At 46.1% G+C, this 22,919-nt stretch overlaps 1 protein-coding gene across 1 annotated transcript in view; it reads left to right on the forward strand.

Annotated features, from left to right (window-relative positions):
• The first annotated feature begins 512 nt into the window (after positions 1–512).
• TACC1 (transforming acidic coiled-coil containing protein 1) overlaps positions 513–22,919 on the forward strand; it is an 85,859-nt gene continuing 63,452 nt past the window's right edge. The window contains exon 1 of the mRNA XM_036300951.1: positions 513–604. Within this exon, the coding sequence (XP_036156844.1) occupies positions 528–604 (77 nt within the window). The 5' untranslated portion in view covers positions 513–527. The remainder of the gene's footprint in view (positions 605–22,919) is intronic.

The following is a 22,919-nucleotide window of genomic DNA, read 5'->3' on the forward strand; positions in this document are numbered from 1 at the left end:
GAAGGCAACAAGTCTCCCGCTGGGCGCACACCGCCCGCTACTGGTGCTTCTCTGCGGAGCTGCTTCGCGAGGGGGGAGGGGGGGGCTCCCACGCACCGCCATCGCCCTGGGCTGGGAGGGCAGAGAGAGGCGTTCCCCAGCCCGTCGGGCTCCGAAGGCGCGCCCAAGTCCCCTGTCCTCTCCACCTGCTGCCCGCCGCCTTGGGGCTCCCTGGCTGGGAGGTGCGGCGCCCGGCCCCGGCCCCGGCGTGACCTGGGCATCAGCATCTCCCAGCGGAGTCTCGGCCGGTGCCCGGGCGGTGGCGCCGGCTGAGCTCTGCAATTGGCCGAGAAGTTGGCCGCGTCTCCAGCCGTCCTTTCGCCGGCTTTCCCCGGGGCCGGGACCTTGAACCAGGGCTCCCCGCCATCCCCGCCCAACCCTCGGCCCCACCCTTCCTCCCGCCGCCGCCTCCTCCCCGCCCAGGGTCCGGGTCCGACCGGCGCGCCGCGGAGCACGGGAGGGCGCAGCGAAGGCGCGAGCTCCGAGCAATGGGAGGCTCCCACTCTCTAACCCCGAAGGGCCGGGAGCTGGCCGGAGAGAGGCCCCCGCGACCCAGAGAGACCGCGTGAGTCCCGGAGGCCTCCCCGGGGCCGCCGATCGGGGGTGTGCGTGCTGGCCGGGAGTGGAAATCCGGCGCCCATCTCTCTAGGGCTGGGATGGTGGGGCTCCCGCTCGCGCCCGCGGGGGCGCAGGGACTCTGGGGTCGGCCTGGTGGGACATCCCGCCCCGAGCCCTTCTGGTGGCGCGCCCGGCCCGGACCCCACCGCGACTACAGCGCGCCCAAGCGGGGCTGCTGTCCTGCTCCCCTTCTCGCTGCGCGGGTGCGAGAAGAGGACCTCGAGTGTTCCAGCCTCGGGGCAGCAGGAAAACACACGTGCCCTAAAGAGCTCCGAGACGTTCGGGAGTCAGAGCTGCTTGTAGGGAAATGGGGAGATGAGCATGGGAATCGAGTCTCCAAGATACCAGCTCGTCCTGGCCTTCGGGGGCCCAGGGGTTTGGGGTCCAGGGGTTTGGAGGCAGTGTAGCTGCTTACAAGGGCTCCCTCTCTGCTTGTTTGTTCCGAGGGCTTCGTGGTGATGTCAGAGAAAGGGCTGTATTGTACCCGCAGCAACTGGGCTTTTGTTCTGGGACCGCAACAATTGGGGACACCGAGTGCTGAAATGCAAGCTGCAAAGGGACAGTTTTAGAGAGTGATTAGAGCAAGTCGCACGGTTTGAAAGATGGCCATGCTTCTTGCCAGAGAAAGGGTGCGTTGACAGCTATTTATTTAAGAACCCAAGCAATCTTTGTTTAATTAAAAAAAAATGTAGAGTGTGTATGAGTCTTGGAGGTGAGGTAACGTCAAGAAATCCACACTATTTGAACTCAGCCAATACCAAAGCTGTTTAGTTTGAGAGAGAGACACTTGGCCATCACATATAGGCAACCTAGGCCACCGGAGGGCTTTTTGATCATATTTTCAAGGCGAAGTAGCTTCCTGAATGTCCAAACGGTAGATGTGTTAGTTGTGTCTCCTGATGTTTAGGTATGATCGCTAAACTAAACTTAGTTCCGGCAGTTTAAGAATAACTGAGACTGATTGAACATATAAAATGTGGGAAACCCGGTTCTCAATACTGTGTTATTTAATCCCAAACACGGAGTTAGTTTCTCCTATTGCCCCCTTTGACTGGTGAGGAAACAAGCGCAGAGAGATTAAGTGACCTGTCCAAGGTCACACAGCTAGATGGTACACCCAGGTTGCTTAAATCCGGAGCTGGGCTGCAGCGGCCTCCTACAGGAGAGGTGGAACTATCTTGGGAAACAACCTTCTATCTCTGCTGGCAGAATACACCCCATTTTTTCCTTCAGTTCTTCAAGAATAAGGGAGAAATCAGAATTAACAGTGCTTAAGACCAAATCGGAGGAAAGTGCCAAAGTTGATTTAACTTAAAAAACATTTATTGATTTCAGAGAGAGGAAGGGAGAGCGAGAAACATCGATTTGTTGCTCCACTCATTTATGCATTCATTGGTTAATTCTTGTGTGTCAAACCCGTGACCTTGGCATGTCCGGACAACACTCTAACCTACTGAGCTACCTGGCCAGGGCTGATTTAACTTTTCTAAAAATATATATTTTATTGATTTTTTTTTTTTCAGAGAGGAAGGGAGAGGGATAGAGAGTTAGAAACATCGATGAGAGAGAAACAGCGATTCAGCTACCTCCTGCACACCTCCTATTGGGGATGTGCCCGCAACCAAGGTACATGCCCTTGACCGGAATCAAACCTGGGACCCTTCAGTCCTCAGGTCAACGCTTTATCCACTGAGCCAAACTTTAAAAAAAAACAACCGTAAGATCAGTAGAACACTGAGATGAGGTTAAGAGTTTTGGAGGCCTATAGCCCTGCTCCTTAATGTCCACTTCACAGGCTGTTCTGAGGATGACATAGGATCATGTATATATGAATAACAAGTTACAGTTTTATCTCTGAGCAATATATTGTTTAGCCAAGGATAAAAATTAACTATTTAATGTTTGTGAACATGTGGCAGGTTTTATTGTATAACTTGAAAGTAAATATTGGAACCACTCACTGATAGCGCGCTGAAGAAATGAACGCAGTGCTTTCTGTGTAGGATTGTTAAGGTGCGGAATTCAGTTCTCAGTTGTTAAATTATCCAGTGGTTTGGCAATAGATAGAGGATCTCTCTCTCTCTCTCTCTCTCTCTCTCGCTAATGTGTTTTCACGTGTACCTATATATTTAGCAAAGCTTACCTAAAAATATCAACATAGAAGTTTCATCCTTGGTCTTCACTTGGGAATAAAGCCTGGGAATGCCCTCCACTACTCAAGTGAATACATTAAGAAGCACATAGCCCTGACTGGTTTGGCTCAGTGGATAGAGCGTCGGCCTGCGGACTGAAAGGTCCCAGGTTTGATTCCGGTCAAGGGCATGTACCTTGGTTGTGGGCACATCCCCAGTGGGGGGTGTGCAGGAGGCAGCTGATTGATGTTTCTCTCTCATCAATGTTTCTAACTCTCTATCCCTCTCCCTTTCTCTCTGTAAAAAATCAATAAAATATATATTAAGAAAAATATCAGTAGAAAAAAGAAGAAGCAGCAGCAGCACATAATGTCCGGCTGGTGTGGTTCAGTTAGTTGGGCATCGTCCTGTGCACCAAGAGGTTGCCAGTTCGATTCCCAGTCAGGGCACATGCCCAGGTTTCGGACTCAAACCTCAGTGTGGGGGAGGGATGTAGGAGGCAGCCGATTGAGATCCCTTCCTTTCTCTCTATAAAAACAAACAAACAAACATATTTTTAAAAAATAAGATTTATTTTTAAGAGCACACACGTGCACAAATGCCGTGCACTCATCAGAGTGTGCGGGCCGTGCTTAATGTGTCGACCCTGCAAACCACTTGGCATGGAGCTGGTGAAAGTCTCTTTAGAAATATGATTTCACGCCTGTAATGTACATGAAAAGCAAAAGGTCTGCTTTTTGTCCAAGGCCGGCCTTGTTCAGATGGACAAGCCACAAGTCTCTCCAGGGTCGAAGAAAGTAGGGAATTCATTGTTAATGTCACTCCCGCTGCAGATTTCCTGCCGGACATGTGGCTGTCGGATAACACTGGCCTCAAGGAAGTCCTCCTGCTCAGGCTGTTGCATTTTCAAAATCCATTGTTCCTTTTTAAAGTAGATACATAAATACATGAAACTCACAAGTAAAGCACTAATGTTGGCATTTATCTTTTGAAAGAGAAATTATGTTTCAGAATGTTCCCAACGTACGTTTCAGAATAATTTAATCCAGTACTAACTGTAACCAGATAAACCTCTAAACAGAGCTCCATTGTGAAATATAAACAAGTAGGGATGTCTGATTTTAAGATGAAGCTCAACATTTTTAAATATTGTAGCTGTCTACTTTCCCCAGACCCAAGGAAACAAGTGAGCTGGCTTTGGTAAAATCTAGGGGAAATTTCTCTTCATTTACTCGGGGAGCCTGCCTGCACAATGTGGTGATTAAATGCAGAAGCTGGAGAATGAGGCTGGCTTGGGTTGAAATTCCAACTAGATTGCATGCTAACTTAGTTCAGGAAGCTTTGGAAAGTAATCATGTAACTCTTCACTTGGGCAAATGTCTGCATCTTTAAAATGTCAATAATAACCACAGCTGCTTTTTAAAGTGGTATATGTGATTGGTGCAGGGCCTGGTTTTCATGAACACATTCACATGTACATGTACCTATAAAGCAGACGCTATGCTAGGTTCTTTGGGATATGTGTAAATTGGCCTTTTGATTGTTTTTATTTCTCAAAAAAAAAAAAAGCTTCATTTTGAAATTTGCTTTCTGGCTTCGTACTTGTGCCTTCAACACTTTCACAACGATTTTCTGCTCCTCATTATGCTTGATCCTGTCACACATTGAGCACACGTGGACCCACCATAGGCCCTGCTGACATGTTTCGTTTTAGACAACCTTATTAGAGCTTAGGCCTCACCGCACGAACTCTGCGAAGCCGACCGAGGCACATGTAGATTGTGCTGCTTCCCCAGCCTTCTTGGTATAAAGGTAAGCAGTTCTAGTATTGGGCTCGGGGACAGCCTGGTTTGCAGAGGCCGTGTTGTAGCACAGCCTCTGATGGCATGCCAAACGCTGGACCATTCTGAATGCCTGCACTTACCGTCCTGGGAAGAGGAGATGTGTATTGTTGAGGAAGGCAGCATCTCCATTGAAGAGGTGGACCTGTGTACAATTCAGCAAGGTGTCTTACAGAAGCAGTTTTCTCCTCTGTTAATTTCCATTTCCCAGAAAGATCAAGAGGATGGACAGGTGTTGGGAGAGAAGGCAGTTTGGTGAAATGTTTGAAAGCACTGATTCCGTAGTTGATTGTTTTCAGCAATGTGTCCAGGGCGGGTTTCCTAAGAGCAGCACATCATCTGCTCTTAGGAGAGCATAGAGCAGAGTCTATTATTCATTGGGGAATGTGGTGCGTAACTCATTCATCTAGTAGTTGTTGAGCTTGTGTGCTTGGTAAGATGTGCACCTGTCAGTTCTTACTAAGTTTCTGGTCCCATCTGTGTTTGCATTTGGAACATAGCATAATGGAGTAGGTCAGTGGCAAAGTCAGGGAGGGTTTCTGAGGGCTGGAGTGTTGCTGCTGTGAACCCTTCCGATCGTGTGAATTAAATGCAGGTTCGGCAACGTTCTGGTGAACTTCAAAGTCAGCAACAGCTAAGCCGAAGTGCCTCTTGATGGGCAAGTCGCTGTGGGACAGATGTCCCTGACACGAAGAGGGAGGCGCTGGCTTTGAAGTTTTAGACACAGGAAAACATGACTCAAAATAAGTAAACTTCGGGAATAATATTTCTGAAACCTATTGCTTTCAAGTTCGCAATATTGTTCACCGCCTTCTCACCGCACAATTTTTATTGTCATGAGAAACATTTACATTCCCAATTGCTACAGAAAATTTTAAATGTCCATGTAAAATGTTTTAGTGTACAATTAAGAGAGAGATTTAGAGGAAGTTTGTGGCAAAAACCCAGAAAAACCAGCTATATAAAGAAAAGTTCAGTGAATTATAGTGTTTAACTTGGAGGAGGAACTTGAGAGATGTGGAAATATATATATATTTTTAGGGGATGTTGGCTGGCTCCATCTCCAGGGAAGCCAACCCAAAAGGAAATGGTTTGAATTACATGACAAGGGAATTGTTTGTGTGTGAATGTTGAAGTTAGATATCATAACTTCTAGACTGTGAGGGGAGTTGAAATAGTAAGAGAGTTAAAACGGGAAGAAGAATCCCACTCTGAAAATCCTGAAAAGGTTAAGGTAGATCCTCTATCAAGGATTGAAATTCTAAGGGGGTTCAAGTGTAGTTTTGTCCCACAGGTTCTTCCTTGTTTTAGCGTCAGTGGCCAATTGTGTCCCCCCACACCTCCACCCCATAGCTTCTCACAGCTGGTACATGTGTTAAAAATCAAGAAGAGAAAGGGGCGGAGGGAAAGGGGCACAGTTGCTGGTATTCCGAGCTAGCGAAGAAGATTATCTAATGTCTCTGTTGGTTAGCAGCCAGAGTGGGCTGCAGGAGGAGGAATTTGTTAACCCAAGGCCAGGAAGTGACCGGTAGTGTCTTGAATGGCCGTGGAACACGGAGATCCATCTTCTGAGGAAGCTCACTGTGGCTATTGTGGGCTGCTATTCTTCTGCATTTTTTTTTATTGTGGTAAAATATCTATAACATAAGATTCACCGTTTTAATCATTTTTAAGTGTACAAGTGGCAGTAAGTACATTCACAGTATTGTATGACCATTACAACTATCCATTTCCAGAACTGTTTCATCACACCAACCAGAAACTCTGTACCCAGGGAACATTAGCTCCCGTCTCCCCTCCACTGGCCCCTGGTAACCTTTATTCTACTTCCTGTCTCTATCTGCCTATAAGTCTTTCCTATAAGTGGGATCATACAACATTTATGTGTCCGGCTTACTTAACTTAGCATAATGACCTCAATGGTTCATCCGCATTGTAGCATGTATCAGAATTTCCTTCCTGTTTATGGCTGAATAATATTCCATTATACACACACACACACACACACACACACACACACACACACACACACACTAGAGGCCCGGCACACAAAATTCATGTGCAGGTATGGTCCCTAGGTCTGGCCTGTGATCAGGGCCATCTTTACTAGGCTGCCAGAAGCTGCCACCCACCCCTGGTTCCCCATTTGCCATCGGGTGATCAGAGCCTGATGGCCGGAGGGGAGGTGCCTAGAGGTTGGCTATTCCCGCCTGCTTGCTGGCCCTGCCCCTGCCACAGGTCACCTTCTGTGTGTGGGGCGACTGGCAGGGTGGGGGCCTTGGCCTGGTACTGCCCACGGCCCCTGCCACCCACTTCCGGTTCCCCATTCGCCATCGGGCGATGGGAGCCTGCCTGCTGGGGAAAGGGACCGAGAGGTGGTCAGTGCACCTCATAGTGACTGGTTGAGTGGTCGTTCTGCGTTAAGGTCAATTTGCATATCACCCTTTTATTATATAGGATTATTATCTAGGATGTATATATTCATTTGTTGATGGACACTTGGGTTACTTGGGTTGCCTCCACCTTTTGGCTACTGTGAATATTTCTGCTATGAACATGGGTGTGCAAGTATCTGAGTCCCTGCTTTCAGTTCTTTTTGGTAAATGCCTAGGAATGAAATTGCCAGATCATATGGTAACTCTATTTTTAACTTTTTGAGGTACCACCAAACTGTTTTCCACTGGACTTCAACATTTCACATTCTCACCAGCAATGCATTATGGTTCCAGTTTATCCACATTCTTTCTAAAACTTGTTATTTTTTGAGGTTTTTTTCTTTTTAAAAAATTAATAGCTAGCCTAATAGGTGTGAAGTGGCATCTCATTTTGCTTTGATTTGCAAAGAGGCACACCGATGTGCTGCAAGAATTTTTAAAACATACAATACCTGACTATGTAGTCAGGGGCACTGACCTCATTTCCCTTAGATTGTCAAACAAAAAAAATTACAACAGCCAACACAACAATAGCCATCTGATGTGAATGAATCAATGTTATACCTATTTTTTTTCTGTCAGATCGGCAAAAAACATATTTTTTGGTGGGTGCAGAATTTTGGTAATTAGTTTTTGTGTGCCACGAGATGAAAAAGGGTGAAAATCACCACCCTACTGATTAGTGATGTTGAACGTCTTTTTGTAGTGTTTTGGTCATTTCTGTATCTTCTTTGGAGGACTGTCCATTCTCCAAATGTTCCAAACTTTTCCCAGTTTTGAAATAGGTTGTGTGTCTTGTTGTTGTTGAGTTATATGAGTTCTTTATATGTTCTGGGTAGTAATTCTTTATCAGATATGTGATTTGCAAATATTTTCTCCCATTCTGTGGGTTGCCTTTTACTGTGTTGATACTGTCCTTTGAGGCAGACATGTTTTTAATTTTGATGAAGTCCAATTTATATATTTTTCTTTCTTTGCTTTGGGTGTTATAGCCAATAAACCATTGCCATTCTCAGTGTCGTGAAGATTTTCCCTTATGTCTTATTCTAAGAGTTTTTGCTCTTAATTTTGGACCTTTTATCTATTTCGAGTTGTTTTGCAGGTGGTGTATGGTAAGGGTTTCTTCAATCTTTTGCATGTGGTTCCAGTTTTCCCATCATCATTTGTTGAAAAGATTATCCTTCCCCATTGAATGGTTTTGCCATCTTTATTGAACATCAATTGAGCATATATGTGAGGGTTTATTTCTGGGTTTTCAGTTCTATCCCATTGATCTATATGTCTATCCTTCTGCTGGCACCACACTGTGTGAAATATGAGCTGGTGGTGTCAGGGGCCTGTCATATCTGAGGAGTGGTGAGGATTGGAGGTAGGATGGATGTGGGATGGGCTGGGGGGGGGGGGGCGTCTAGGAGGCCATGAGGCTGGAGAGGTAGGTGAGGGCTGGGTGCTGAGGTTTTTGTGGTCATGTGGGAGTTTGGACTTAACTCCAGGAGCCACCGAAAAAAGTTTCTAGCTGAGGGGTTGGCCAAGCCACCATGGAAGCCCTGGACTGAACTGGGGAGAAGTATTTTCACAGAGAAGTATTCTCTCAGCCAAATGGTAGGGGTGCCTGGAACCACAGCGTCTTGTCATTCTCCAGCATCTCAGTGCCTACCCCAGGCAGTGCATTCAGGGGCTAGATCTTCCTGTTTCAGCATCTTACCTTGTCTTTATTGTTGTATATTAGCAATTCAGTAGCATGTAAAAATATTTTCATTTTTCCAGTTTTCCAAACTTTCTATAACTAACATATATTCCTTTCATAATCATAAAGTGCTTTGAAAAAATCTGAAAATTTAGAAAACCCCCCAAAAAGTAAAGAAAATTAATCATCCATAATCTCATCACCCAGAGAGATTCAATAGCTTGCTCAAAGTCTCACAGCTAGAGTGACACAATTGAGATTTAAATCTAGACAGCCTGATTCCACAGACCTATATGCCTAGCTGTTGTGTGATGTAAATCGGTTAACCCTTGGCCACCATTTTTGTTTTGGGGAGAGATGTTTTTAGTGAACTTTTAATTTTAGAACAGTTTTAGATTTATAGAAAATTTAAGCAGATATACTGAGAGTCCCTATAGATTCTACAAGCAGTGTCCCCTATTATTAACATCTTATATTAGAATGGTACTTTCGTTACAATTAATGAAACCATCATTGGTATATTATTAGCAACTAAAGTCTATACTATATTCAGATGTCCTTAGTTTTTACTTGATGTTCCTTTTCTTTTTCAGAATACCACATTACATTTCCTTTTTCATGTAAATCAACCTATCATGTTTTCCTTTGGGGTTTCTTGCTCTGCCTTTGGGCTTCATAAGTTCATCCCCATCCCAGGAGGAGATAACTTTTTTCTTCTAGTTGTTTTATGAATTCATTCTCTTTATAACAAACTATTTACTCTATCTGAAATGTCTTGACTCACTAATGTAAGGTAAGGCTTTAATTTGTTCTTTTTCAAAATAGCTAACCAGTTACTCCAGTGCTAGTTTGAGGTGTTAAACAATCCGTTCTCTTCCCACAGCTTTGTGATACCATTTTTAAAATGTGGTATTACAACTGCTTTCCTTCTGTCCAACCCTTGATGGTTTTTCTCCTTCCATTCTCATTCACTCAACTGCATTGTTATGTCCTGGCACTGTGAATATGATTTATTATTTATGTAGGAATTTACATGAGCAGAGGGAAGCCTTTTGAAATGTCCAAAATCTAATAAAAATGTTAATAGTATCAGGCACAGGACATTTGCCAATCAGTTGAGGGGAGGTGACCTTGTGGATGGAACTTGAGAAAAAAGGACATTCATGACTGAGTTTTCTCATGGGTTTTCCATTGATCCAGATTCCAAGGTTTCCTGTATGGAAACGTGGTGCCTTCAAGTACTCTCAGGTCGTCTGCAGGCTTTGTTAGGTTTACACCTTTCATGTACAGTCTAGACTTTATTTTTATGGTAATATGTAAAGATTTCTAGCAGATTTATATAAGGAATGGCAAATGATAAACCTCTATTCTCTCCTCCCCCTGTATCTTCCACTTCTACCTGTGGCGACTTGGTAACCTTGGAGAGTGAGAGCACCCCCTCACTTTCACATTTCTTTATCCTCAGAATTCTTACTTTTAAGAATATTTTGGATATAATTTTTTTTGGCCGATACATAGTACAATTTCACCTTGACCGATCTTGTGGTATGTCTGCTGCAAATGTTATTAATAGCAATTGTAGGCAGAAGAAATTATTTTTGGCTTCGGGGTATTACATAGAAGCTTTAGAGTCATAGCTATTTTCTGAAAGCAGAATAGTTCTGTTTCTAATATAACCCACACATCTGTCTTATACCGCATGTCCCCATAAAAGTCTGACAGCATGTTATGTCACTGAGGAGAGCTCCCAGGAATCTTGCAAAGATGCTTTGCTTTAGAGCAATAGCTCTTAAAACTTCTTTGGACCACAGATGCCCTAATAATATAATAAAACTTTTATAGACTTTTTCCAAATGAAAACACACATACACAATACATAAAAGTTATGAGTGTCAGATATCCTGCAGTCTAGGCATTTTCTCATTTAATTCTCTCATGGACCCTGTGAAGTATGGCTTATTTTCTCCATTTTGGAGATGACTAAACTGAGGCCTGGAAAAGTTGAGAAACCAAGGCCACAGAACTGCTAAATGGTAGAGCTGTGATTCCAGTCCAGTGGACCGGGCTGAAGCAGAGGAAACAAAATTACCAGTCACTTCCAAAGCGGGTCTGCCACAGAGGCAACTCATTAACCAGCAGAGGCTTCTGTTTGTCCACTAGAAAATAAGTTTTTATGGCTCTTTCCCTGCTGATAACAGGAAAGCATTGTCCAACCCATCCTGTAGGTAAATACCTATGTACTGTATTGCACTTACACAGAGCAGGTAGAAGGCCTCTCCTGGGTTTCTTTGCTGAATTATTTGTGCCTGAATCTTGCTTAAATTTTACTTTCCTAACAACTGCAAAATGTTATGTTTCTAAGGCTACATAAAAATTGTTCCTAAATAGCAGTTGGAGAAAATAAAACAAGGAAAGGCTTAAATGGGAAGCAGACTGACATTTTACCTGCTAGACATCTTCTTCTAGGCGTTTCTCTGAGTCCAATAGTGTCTGCCCGTCTCTGTCCCTCCCCCTGTTCCTGCCTTTGCCTTTTCAAACCTTTGAATTCACTGGTTTCCCCATGCGGGAAGCCATGGTTCCTTATGAATGTCCAGGGGCCCGTAATGATGACATTTGGGAACACAAGTCAAGTTCTGAGTAACATGGGCCACCTTTACAGTTTATACCCCAAATGGAAGTTGGCAGGTTGCCTTGAGGACAAGATAGAACTAAGATGTGGGCCCAGATTTCAGGAGTAACTGACAATAGCGGGGAGAAATAGAGACAGAGATAGTAGGTAGAGTCCGGAGTGGACCTCTCTCACCTGTTGTCTACCCACTTCCAGCTTCTTGCCAGGTAAAAGGCGCTGTTCTCCAGTCCTCCCACCAGGGGGCGCCAGCCACCATCTGCTTAGGTTTTTTTGTTTTTGTTTTTGTTTTTGGCTGAAATTAGCCTGAGGTGAGCAAGGCTTTCTTCAACCAACTCTGTTGCTGGATGGGCTAAAGTGAGAAAGTCATCTGATACTGACTTAGGAGAAGAGATTAGATTAGGGAATGAAGAAGGATGAAATTAAATATTTTGATACTTCTGTTTCCTTCTGCCGGCTAGGATCCTACCTTGCATGGGTGTGTTGCTTCTCTTCACTCCTCCAAATCGCATGGTTCGCATATTTTTGTGTGGCTTCTGATTAGTTGGAAGTCTTCATCCTCCTTCCTGTTGCTCGTTGGTGCTCACTGGCTGAATCCTGGCATAAACACCCTGTGTTGGATGCAGAGGAGGCTCATTGTGACTTTTTGTATCTGCCGAAAGATAAATCTTAAAGAAATTCTCTTTAAAAGTTTGAATTTGCGACAGAACTCTCTGGTGTCCTCTGGTGGCTGCTGAAGCTCCCCGCTGGCAAATGTGTCCTTTCAGAAGGTTTATTCATGGAGAGGAAGGGGAGACTGGTGCTCCCCCCCACCCCCCCAACCCAGCCGGATGCAGAGCCTTCCCTGTCAGAGTGGGTTACCCCGGCTCCTGAGGCATATTCTTCAGACACCAACACCCAACACTCCATTGCTTACTGGACTGGCTCTTCCAACATCTCTTTTTCTCAGTCTTTGGTGCCCTAGAGCAGCGGTTCTCAACCTGTGGGTCGTGACCCCTTTGGGGGTCGAACGACCCTTTCACAGGGGTTGCCTAAGACCATCGGAAAACACATATATAATTACATATTGTTTTTTGTGATTAATCACTATGCTTTAATTATCTTCAATTTGTAACAATGAAATTGGGGGTCACCAAACATGAGGAACTGTATTAAAGGGTCGCGGCATTAGGAAGGTTGAGAACCACTGCCCTAGAGAGTACTTGGGGTGCCTCAGGGAAAAGGCACTGTGTGAGGGGTGTGTGTGTGTGTGTGTGTGTGTGTGTGAGAGAGAGAGAGAGAGAGAGAGAGAGAGACTGGGAGGTCTGTATATGTGTTTGTGTGTGCATGTGCACAGCTGTGTATGTGGGAGGTATGTGAGTGCATAGGTATGTGTGACTGTGTGTGGGAGGTGTGTATATGTGTCTGTGTGCACAGGTATGTGTGGGGAAGGTCTGTATGTGTGTGTATGTTCACAGCTGTATGTGAGAAGGGTGTGTGTGTATATGCACAGATGTGTGTGTGGGAGGTGTGTGTGTATGCACAGGTGTGTGGGGGGAGGTGTGTGTGTATGTGCACAGATGTGTGTGTGGGAGGTGTGTGTGTTTGTGCACAGGTGTGTGGGGGAGGTGTGTGTGTTTGTACACAGGTGTGTGTGGGGTGTGTGTGTGTATGTTTGCGCACAGGTGTGTGTGTGTGCACAGGTGTGTGTGTGTGCACGAGCATGCGCCTGTGCTGCCAGCCCTGACTTTCCCTCAGGTCCTTCCTCACAAGCCGTGGCAGTCGCACACACAGAGATGTCAGAGGCAATGGTTTCCCCCGCTGAGCCAGGCTCCATTCAGGGCTGTGCTGTGTGTCTGGGACAGAGTGTGAATGCTCTCGCTGACAGCATCACCTCCCAGATGGCTCACGCTCTGCACCAGGCAGAGGCTTTCTGACGCTGCATTGCTCATCGGCCGGAGGCTGTCTCCCGGGAGCAGCAGCTCTCTGCCTTCCCCGTACATAATCTGGAGGGGCGTGTGGACTGGGGTTTGCGTTTCTCTTCTGCAGTCAGAGCATCACCAGCCTTGGGTTCCCCCCTCCCATGCTCCCTTCTCCCTCTCCCTGTCACATTGCTTCCTTTTTTGGTCATCCTGGAGCTTTCCTCAGCATTCATCCTGGAGGAGGCTCGGGACATGTAAGACACAGCAGCCCTTGCATTGGGCTGCCCATAACGGGTCTGTTTCATGTGTCGCGTTCAGAGAGCATATGCAGGCCCCGTGGCGTGCCTCGCCCCAACTGAGTCACTCGATAGATGTTTTTCAATGAGCGGATTTAATTAAAGCGTGGATGCTGAAGATAAAGCAATTCTGAATATCTTACTGAAGAAAAAAAGTCAGCATCTAAAGGGGGAGAAGAAAGATTCCAGCACAATATTTTGAAACTTTAATATCTGAGTTAAATAATGTGTTTAAATTTGGCTGCTGCTGAGGGAGAGTGAATTCTGGGAACATCGGAGGCAGCTTTGTACCAAACAGATGGATCAGGGGTAGCGGAATGCGGCTGGAGAACGTTGCCGCACGGTCTCCGTGTGCCCATTCCTGGCACCAGCAGCCTGGGAACTGTGTCTACCAGCTGTCATTCCGTGAGGCTTACAAAGCATTTACAATAAAGGGATTATTGAACCAAGAGGCCAGTGACGAATGGAAGTGCCCATCATGTTGGCTAATCCCAGAGCAGACGCACATTTCTGCATCCACTGTCCGCTGATAGTGCTGAGCGGACTCTGCCTGACCCTGGGGGAGCCTGCTGGCTGCGCTGCAGTTGGCTGGGTAGAGGCCGCTTCTCCTGCAGCGGCTCCTGTGGCAGCTTTTCATCTGTCTCCCTCCCTGAGGACGCTACCCTTCTTCAGGATCCTGCCAAAAGGCCCCAGATTTGTTACAGAAAATGGAGGGGTAATGGTGAAAAGTGTAGAGAGATGATCAGGAAACATACATAGGCTGCTTGGGCCATGTGCCCTGTGCTGAACCAAGTGTTCTCGGGTGGGAGGGATGGGGGGTGGCTGGTGGAGTGGACGGACTGTTGAGTTAGGCTTGAGTCACTTTCCCACCCGTGCATCAGGAGCCACGGCATGCCTCCTGCATGCCCCACACTGGGGATCGAGCCCGGGACCCTTCAGTCCACAGGCCAACTCTCTATCCACTGAGCCAAACCAGCTAGAGCTTAAAATAGTTTTAAATTTTTATTTACTTATTATGATGATGATGAGAGAGAGAGAGAGAGAGAGAGAGAGAGAGAGAGAGAGAGAGAGAGAGAGAAAGGGTGAGATTCATTGTTCCACTTATTTATGCATTTATGGTTTGATTCTTGTATGTGTCTGGACTAGGGATTGAACCTGCAACATTGGTGCAAGTGGGTCGACACTTTAACTAACTGAGCTGCCAGGCCAGGACTAAAATACTTTAAAAACAAACCATGACATTATTTGTATACAAAAGAATTCTTTTTTTTTTTAATTAAATCTTTATTGTTCAGATTATTACATTTGTTCCTCTTTTTTTCCCCCCATAACTCCCCTCCTCCCAGTTCCCGCCCCACCCTCCGCCCTCACTCCCCACCCACTGTCCTCATCCATAGGTGCACGATTTTTGTCCAGTCTCTTCCCGCATCTCCCACACCCCTTTCCCCCCCAGGAATAGTCAGTCCATTCCCTTTCTATGTCCCTGATTCTATTATAATCAACAGTTCATTCTGTTCATCAGATTATTTATTCACTTGATTCTTAGATTCACTTGTTGATAGATGCATATTTGTTGTTCATAATTTGTATCTTTACCTTTTTCTTCCTCTTCCTCTTCTTAAAGGATACCTTTCAGCATTTCATATAATCCTGGTTTGGTGGTGATGAACTCCTTTAGCTTTTCCTTATCTGTGAAGCTCTTTATCTGACCTTCAATTCTGAATGATAGCTTTGCTGGATAAAGTAATCTTGGTTGTAGGTTCTTGGTATTCATCACTTTGAATATTTCTTGCCACTCCCTTCTGGCCTGCAAAGTTTCTGTTGAGAAATCAGCTGACAGTCGTATGGGTATTCCCTTGTAGGTAACTGAGTTTCTTTCTCTTGCTGTTTTTAAGATTCTCTCTTTATCTTTTGCTCTTGGCATTTTAATTATGATGTGTCTTGGTGTGGTCCTCTTTGGATTCCTTTTGTTGGGGGTTCTCCACGCTTCTTGGACCTGTAAGTCCATTTCTTTCACCAGGTGGGGGAAGTTTTCTGTCATTATTTCTTCAAATAGGTTTTCAATATCTTGCTCTCTCTCATCTTCTGGCACCCCTATAATTCTGATGTTGGTACGCTTGAAGCTGTCCCAGAGGCTCCTTACACTATGCTCGCATTTTTGGATTCTTTTTTCATTTTGCTTTTCCGGTTGGGTGTTTTTTGCTTCCTCGCATTTCAAATCATTGACTTGATTCTTGCGCTCCTCTGGTCTGCTGTCGGGAGTCTGTATAATATTCGTTATTTCAGTCCGTGTATGCTTAATTTCTAGTTGGTTCCCCAATATAAGATCGAGGGTCTTATTAGTTTTCTTGTAGATCTCATTAAGTTTATCGGCGGCTTCTAAACATTCTTGAGAGACCTTAAAAGTGTGGTTCTGAACTCTATATCTTCCATTGACAATTTTGTCCTGTTTCTTTGTCTCCGCATTTTGTTATGCTTCCTTGGTGCACCCCCTAGTGGTCTTTGTTCGCAGTCTTATAGTTAAATCTTGATTGTTGTAGCTAATTCCAGGGAGGGTTTGACCTCCAGGCCAAGTGGCTATGAGAATCAGCTGTGTCAGCAGTGAGAGAACTTCTGTCCTCTAGGGAGGTGCTAATCTAGCCTTTGCCTGAGGCTATCCGGCAAAAGCCTCTGTGCAGGGCTTGGGCGGGGCGGGTCGCACAGGATCAACAGGGTGGGCTGGAGAGAGCAGTTATGGCGGCTCTCAGTCCTGTCCCCAGGTGCTCTGCCTCTCTGAGTCCCAGCACCCGCTGCAAAGCTCGGAGAGAAAGCTGCACTCGCTCTGACCGAAGCCAGACAGTCCCGCTTCTCCCGTTTGAGTCTGGGTCCCTAAAGACTCCCCTGTATCTGGAGCTCAGAGTCTGCGACTCCCTCCCGATTGAAAACGCCAACCGCGCCCTCCGCCGCCAGCCCGCTCCGCGCACTCTGCACCTCAGAATTTGACTTCAGCACTGTGCCTCCTCTGAGTGTCCATATGCGTTTCTCTTTCCTCCTAGTTGTAGGACTTCCACTCAGCCAGCGCTCCTGTGGTTCTGGGTGATGTCCCTTCCGTTTTTTGGTTTCACTTTTGAAGTAGTTGTTCAAAGCAGCAAACTCCGGCGTTAACCTATGCCGCCATCTTGGTTCTCTGTATACAAAAGAATTCTTTGCTTTATCAAATAGTCCCTGTTGCCTTTTAAAATGAGGTCCATTGGGTGGGGAGAGTTGTGTCTGTTAAGTAAGAAACATTTAAACCTGTGAAGGACTTTTGTGAGTTTATCTGAGACATTCCAATGATAAGTTGTCATCGATGCAAAAAGACAGTAGGCTCAGTTAAGGTAAAGACTGACCTCTGTCTGGGAAGATACCCGCCTAGGACATGACTACTCACCATAAAGTGTTTTTTAGTTTAAAGTTTTAATTTCAGGCCATCCTTTGTGGTTACTTACTAGTAAGTCTCTGAGTTTTCAAGGCCACCACCCAGGCTTTCCTCCCTGAGCTCGTCAGGTTAGCATGTGGCCCCTGTTCGCCCACATGTCTTTATTACACATACCGAGTGTGCGTACCCTTCAGGGTTGGAGACAAAGCTAGAATTCACGCTTCCCACCCAAGAGTCATGAGTCCTAGTGCAGGCTTTGGTGCCTGAGCACTCTCCAGGCTATGCTTAATGACTCAGGAACTCATCTGCTCGTCTGAAAACCAGGAGATGGGGCCCAGTGATCTCTGGCAGAGGTGCATTCCAAGTAAAAATTCCTCTGGTCTGTGAGACCTGGGGTTGATGCTTAGGTTTGGAGTCAGTGACATTACTTGTTCAGAAAACAATTTAAAACAAATACATTCTACTCGGTACTATCTATGCCTTGGCCAAAGGAAATAGAAAACACAGATTCTATTACTACGCTGTGGGGCTGAAAAAATACTTTTCCTCCCATCTTCTAAGTTCTTCTAGCTGAGCTAATAATCAAGTTAACAGAGACTGATTAACAGGAGAAAACCTAATTTTAATACACGCACATGGGGAATTCACATAGCATGAACATTCCAAAGATAGTGAAGCAAAATTGGGTACATATGTCATTTTGGATGAAGGAGGGGGGTGGGATTTTAGATGTCAAGAGTGAACATGGGCGATTTAGAGGTACTTGAGGAAGAGCAGAACACACATGGAGGGCAAATTCTTGCTTCGATGGTACACAAGGGGTGATGTAGCTACCAGGCCCCTTCCTGGAGCTCTCCCACCCACCATACTCAATTCAAATTAGGCTTAGGTGAACATCTGAAGACTTCCTTTCCATCTGAGTCTCTTGGGCAGGCAAGGAGGGTCAAACATTCTTTCTGCATCTTTTATTTCCTAATAACCACTTAAACTCAACAACTAAAAGAGTAGCTTTAGGGTGGCAAAACTTTAGTCCCCTTCAATATCATACATGATGAGGTATTGAGAAGAGAAGTAAGGAAAACCTTGCATATAGTAGTTCTGTAATACAGCAAAATAACTTGGTGAATTATGAGTCAAGAAGAAAACAACTTCTAAAAACATATTTTGTGGGTAAGTGCTAGAAATGATCACTAACACCGGTTAACATTAAAACAAAGAACAAAAATGATTAATTCATTTATAGAATGTGGGTCTTTGAATTGGGAAAGTACTCATCCTATATAATAAAAGACAAAAAGGGTAATTAACCATACCTCCACTACGCTTCCCATTGGCTAATTAGGGTGATATGCAAATTAACTGCCAACAAAGATGGCGGTTAACCGCCAACAAAGATGGTGGTTAATTTGCATACATAGGCACAATGATGGGAGGTGAAAGGGGAAGGACGGAAGAAGCTGCCTGCCGCTGACGGTGATTGGAAACCCAGCCAGCAGGCAAGAGCCAGGTGGCAGGGCAAAGGCAGAGAACCCAGGCTGCCTTTGCCCTGTGTGAACTATGCAGGTGGGAGAGGGGCGTGGGGCTGCTGGGAGCAGGGCAGGAACTTCCCGGGGTTTGCATCAGGAACTTCCCGGGGTTTGCATCAGGTGTGAACTATGCAGCTGGGAGAGGGGCACCTGGCCGCTGGGAACAGGGCGGGAACTCCCCAGGGTGGGCTTCAGGCAACATGGCAGAAGTTCCCACCCCATAGCTGCTTGCTCATTCATTTACTTGCAAATTCATTCACTCATTCACTCACTCATTATTCACTCACTCACTCAGCAAACCCTCTCAGGTCCCTGGCACCAGGCCAGGCACTGAAGTTGAAGCAGGATACGACAGAGCTATGTCCTTAAGATGTTAGTAATTCAGTAGGGTGAAGCAGGCACATGAACGAGGCAGTTGTACGCACAGATGCAGTGTACTGGGTTTGGTGAGGGCTGTAACTAACGCCGACTTTGTTCTCTTGATAAAATGGGGCCTCGGGAGCCAGGCTGCCCCAAGCCTGTAGGCCTGTGCCTAGGCCAGGAGTGGCTGGGATCCCGGAACATGACAGAGGGTGCAGGTCGGGCTGAGGGGTCTGGCCCCACCCCTCACCCTCACCCCCGAGTGCACAAATTTTGTGCACCGGGCTACTAGTTTATTATACAGTATTTCTGGACTTCTAAAATCATATTATTTTCTCCCCAAAGAAGATACTATTCTTCATATAATGTCCAGATCCATTCTGCCTGGGAGACTTGGCCTCCGTGGGAACCTAAGTGTTGGCCCCCTGTGCCATTCAGCTTTCTTTGCCCACACCTATCATCTTTACAGGTGCAACCGCCCCATTTCCAGAAAGGCTATATTACAACTGAAGACATTTCAATGGGGAGAAACATGGGCTTGTCTTGTTTTCAGGGTAGTTATTGAAAGATTAAAGCCAGTGATGTGCGGGTAGGCTAAATAGCCACTTTAGACTGTGAGTGAAGAAAAGTTGAGCCGAAACCGGTTTGGCTCGGTGGATAGAGCGTCGGCCTGCGGACTGAAGGGTCCCAGGTTCGATTCCGGTCAAGGGCATGTACCTTGGTTGCGGGCACATCCCCAGCAGGGAGATGTGCAGGAGGCAGCTGATCGATGTTTCTCTCTCATCGATGTTTCTAACTCTCTATCTCTCTCCCTTCCTCTCTGTAAAAAATCAATAAAATGTATTTAAAAAAAAAAAAAAAAGAAGAAAAGTTGAATTTATGTAAGGAAAAGGGGATAGAGGATGGGGCTATCCAAAGGGAAGGGCTACACAGCACTGAGCCAAAGGGTACTGGGTCCATGAAGGCAGCAAAAATATACTTAGGACAGTGAAACAAGGGAGGGTATAGCCTAGGCTGGGCTGCTTTGGTTCACTGAGAAGTGAGACAAAAGGGGGCCTTGGAGACAAGTTCAGGGGGTTAGTCCCAGATGAGCTGCTGCTGCCCATTGCTCCCCTGGTTGCATACCTTATTGGGTCCCTTAGAGGTGCCTGTGGGGGGAGGTGAGGGGGGAGGGGATGGCATGGGCATGCTCCTTGGAGGGAGAGGGCACACTGGGTCCTTGGTCCTAAGTGTATTTATCTCTCTCTTGCAGGTGGGAATCTTAGGGGAGGTTCTCAATAGAATATTCATCAGCTCTCCAGGTGTGCTTCTTCAGGGTCATGGTCTGCACTGATTGGTTGGAGTCTGGCAGGGAGGGGGTCATCAGTCAATGCAGCTGGTCCTGAGGGAGCCACAGCGTCACTTGTTTGGTTTTGCTGCTTTTCTGGGCCTGGACCTGAAATACAGCTAGATGTTATCTTTAAGGAGGAAAAGGTCAGGGGCTCTAAACCGCCTGACCAGTGACACGCTAGGGGAGGGCAGGTTACCCTGGGGGTGAGGCTCTTGTTTTCCTAATTTTGCCCCTTCTAGGCATCCAGGGCTTTCTGCCCTGGCGAGTTTCTGTATCTGGCCCATCATCCTTGCTCTGCTCATGTCTGTCTAACCGTTATGTTATTGGTGGAAGTGGAGTACTTAGGGCGCCTCGGGGAACAGAATTTCCTGAGGCCTCCACGGGAGGATGGGTTTTCGTGGAAAAGTTTTATTGATGATGTTCCCCACTAAGGTCTCATTTCACTGTGGAAAAAGTCCAATCTTGTCTCCAGTAGGGCCAGGATTAAGGCCACTGCCCAGAGTTTCTGTTCCATATTTTTTTAAAAAATATTAACTACTTCCTCAATTGCAAGTCCTGAAGGTTTTGTGTGTTTTTGTTTTTTTTAATATATTTTATTGATTTTTCACAGAGAGGAAGGGAGAGGGATAGAGAGTTAGAAACATTGATGAGAGAGAAACATCGATCAGCTGCTTCCTGCACACCTCCTACTGGGGATGTGCCCGCAACCAAGGTACATGCCCTTGACCGGAATCGAACCTGGGACCTTTCAGTCTGCAGGCTGACGCTCTATCCACTGAGCCGAAACAGTCAGGGCTGTTCCATATTTTTTTTTAAATATATTTTTATTGATTTCAGAGAGGAAGGGAGAGGGAGAGAGAGAGAAACATCAATGATGAGAGAGAATCATCGATTGGCTGCCTCCTGCACACCCCATACTGGGAATCGATTCTGCAACCCTGGCATGTGTCCTCAACTGGGATTGAACCCAGGACCCTTCAGTCCTCAGGCCAACACTCTATCCACTGAACCAAACCAGCCAGGGGGTTTCTGTTCCATATTAAATTACAGTCCAGTCCAGCACCTGGCCAGCTTAGCTTGTGCTCCCAGCTGCAGTCTATTGTACGTGGGGTCCACATGGCATGGACCAGGTGGCTGCTTAAGGCCACATAGCAGGCTAGCGCACGGGTGAGTGCAGGTCATGAACAAGAGAGCGCAAACATGAGTAAGCAGGAGAGAGAGAGAGAACTCTGTGTGGGGATCTTAACCTTCCAAGAGTTCAAGAGTTCACATGCTGGCAGTGGCTCCACCCTTCTAGATCATTCACTGTGCCCCAGGCCAGACTGACAGGCAGTCACCTTCCCTACCTTGCCCTGACTTCACGGCTCAGCTCCTGTGCTAGTTTTCCGCTTTGTTTGATCCCGTCCCCCAGCGATCTGCAGGGAGTGGACACCAGCTTCCTGGTGAAGCTGCCCAGATGACCTTGCTTAGAATATCCGCCTTCCCTTTGCTTCCTTTTCTTCAATATTAATAGACCAGCTAATTATAACCATAACAGTTAGACCACCTCATCCACATAGCAGGTTTGAGTCTCGTGGTTGGGGGAATTTTGGCTTTAGGAAAAGGACACCACTGAGATGTAAGATGAATTTTTGAAGGGAACCAAATATAATCCTCACAATGATGTGGAATGAAATTAGGGCAGGTTCTTCCTATATCATTGCCTAAGGGAATTTAGATGCTGAAATGCTCCCCCAAAAGTTATATAGTGAATGCTGCGGCAAAGAGACCTAACGGTACAATAGTGCGAAGAAGACAGGCTTTTCTTTCTCTCTCACTGAATAGTCATCAGTTGGTGGTTAGTCTGCAGGCTACTCTGCTGCACCAGGTCAGCCTGGCCTGGCCCCATTTGTCTTGCTGCTTCACCATCTCCCAAGTGTGGGCCTTGTAGGGGAGGAAAAATTTTCCCTTATTCCTTCCCAGGTTCTTTGGCTGGCCTAGTAACATACTACAGATCAACGAGAGAAAAACAAATTTAATTTTGTTTATATGGGATATGCATAAAAATATGAGATCCAAAGGTAGTCAGGCACATTGAGGCTTATATGCCATCCCTAAGGAATGGGATGGGGTCTGGGACTTCAAAGGAAAGGAGGGTAACTCGCAGGAAGATAGACGAGCAGATATTTGGTAATTAGACATTTGCCCTGCCACACAGATATCTCATATAATAGCTCTCTTTTTGAGACAGATGCCCTACAGGTAGTTAAGGAAGAGGTAAATGTTTTCCTAAATCTCCTTGGTCTTGATTGACTTTAGTTCAAAGTCATCCATGTGCCACAGTGGCACACTTTGGGGTGGCATATTCCGCGCCCCTTCATCCTCATCCACACTACAGAAGCTGGCTCACCCCCAGCCTATGGGACGGGGGAAGGAGAGTGTGAGACAAGCAGTTTTCTTTTTAAAGACATTGCCCCAAAGTTGCATGTACCATTGGCTCACATCCCATAGGCCAGAACTGTCACAAGGCCACACCTGGCTGCAGAGAAGGGGCCTAGTTGGGAAATATGGCCTCCAGCTGGGTGGTCAAGTGTCCAGCAAAAACTCAGAGGGTTCTTTCACTGGAAGAAATAAGGAAATAATGGATGTGGGGCGATTTAGACTCTACCATGGTGGTCTTGTGGAAATTCAAAGGATGAGGGTGCAGAAGGCACACAGGGCTAAAGAAGCATTGCAATTTTTCTTTTTATCT

The sequence above is a fragment of the Myotis myotis genome, unplaced genomic scaffold, assembly GCF_014108235.1.
Source record: "Myotis myotis isolate mMyoMyo1 unplaced genomic scaffold, mMyoMyo1.p scaffold_m19_p_3, whole genome shotgun sequence".
Taxonomy (NCBI): domain Eukaryota; kingdom Metazoa; phylum Chordata; class Mammalia; order Chiroptera; family Vespertilionidae; genus Myotis; species Myotis myotis.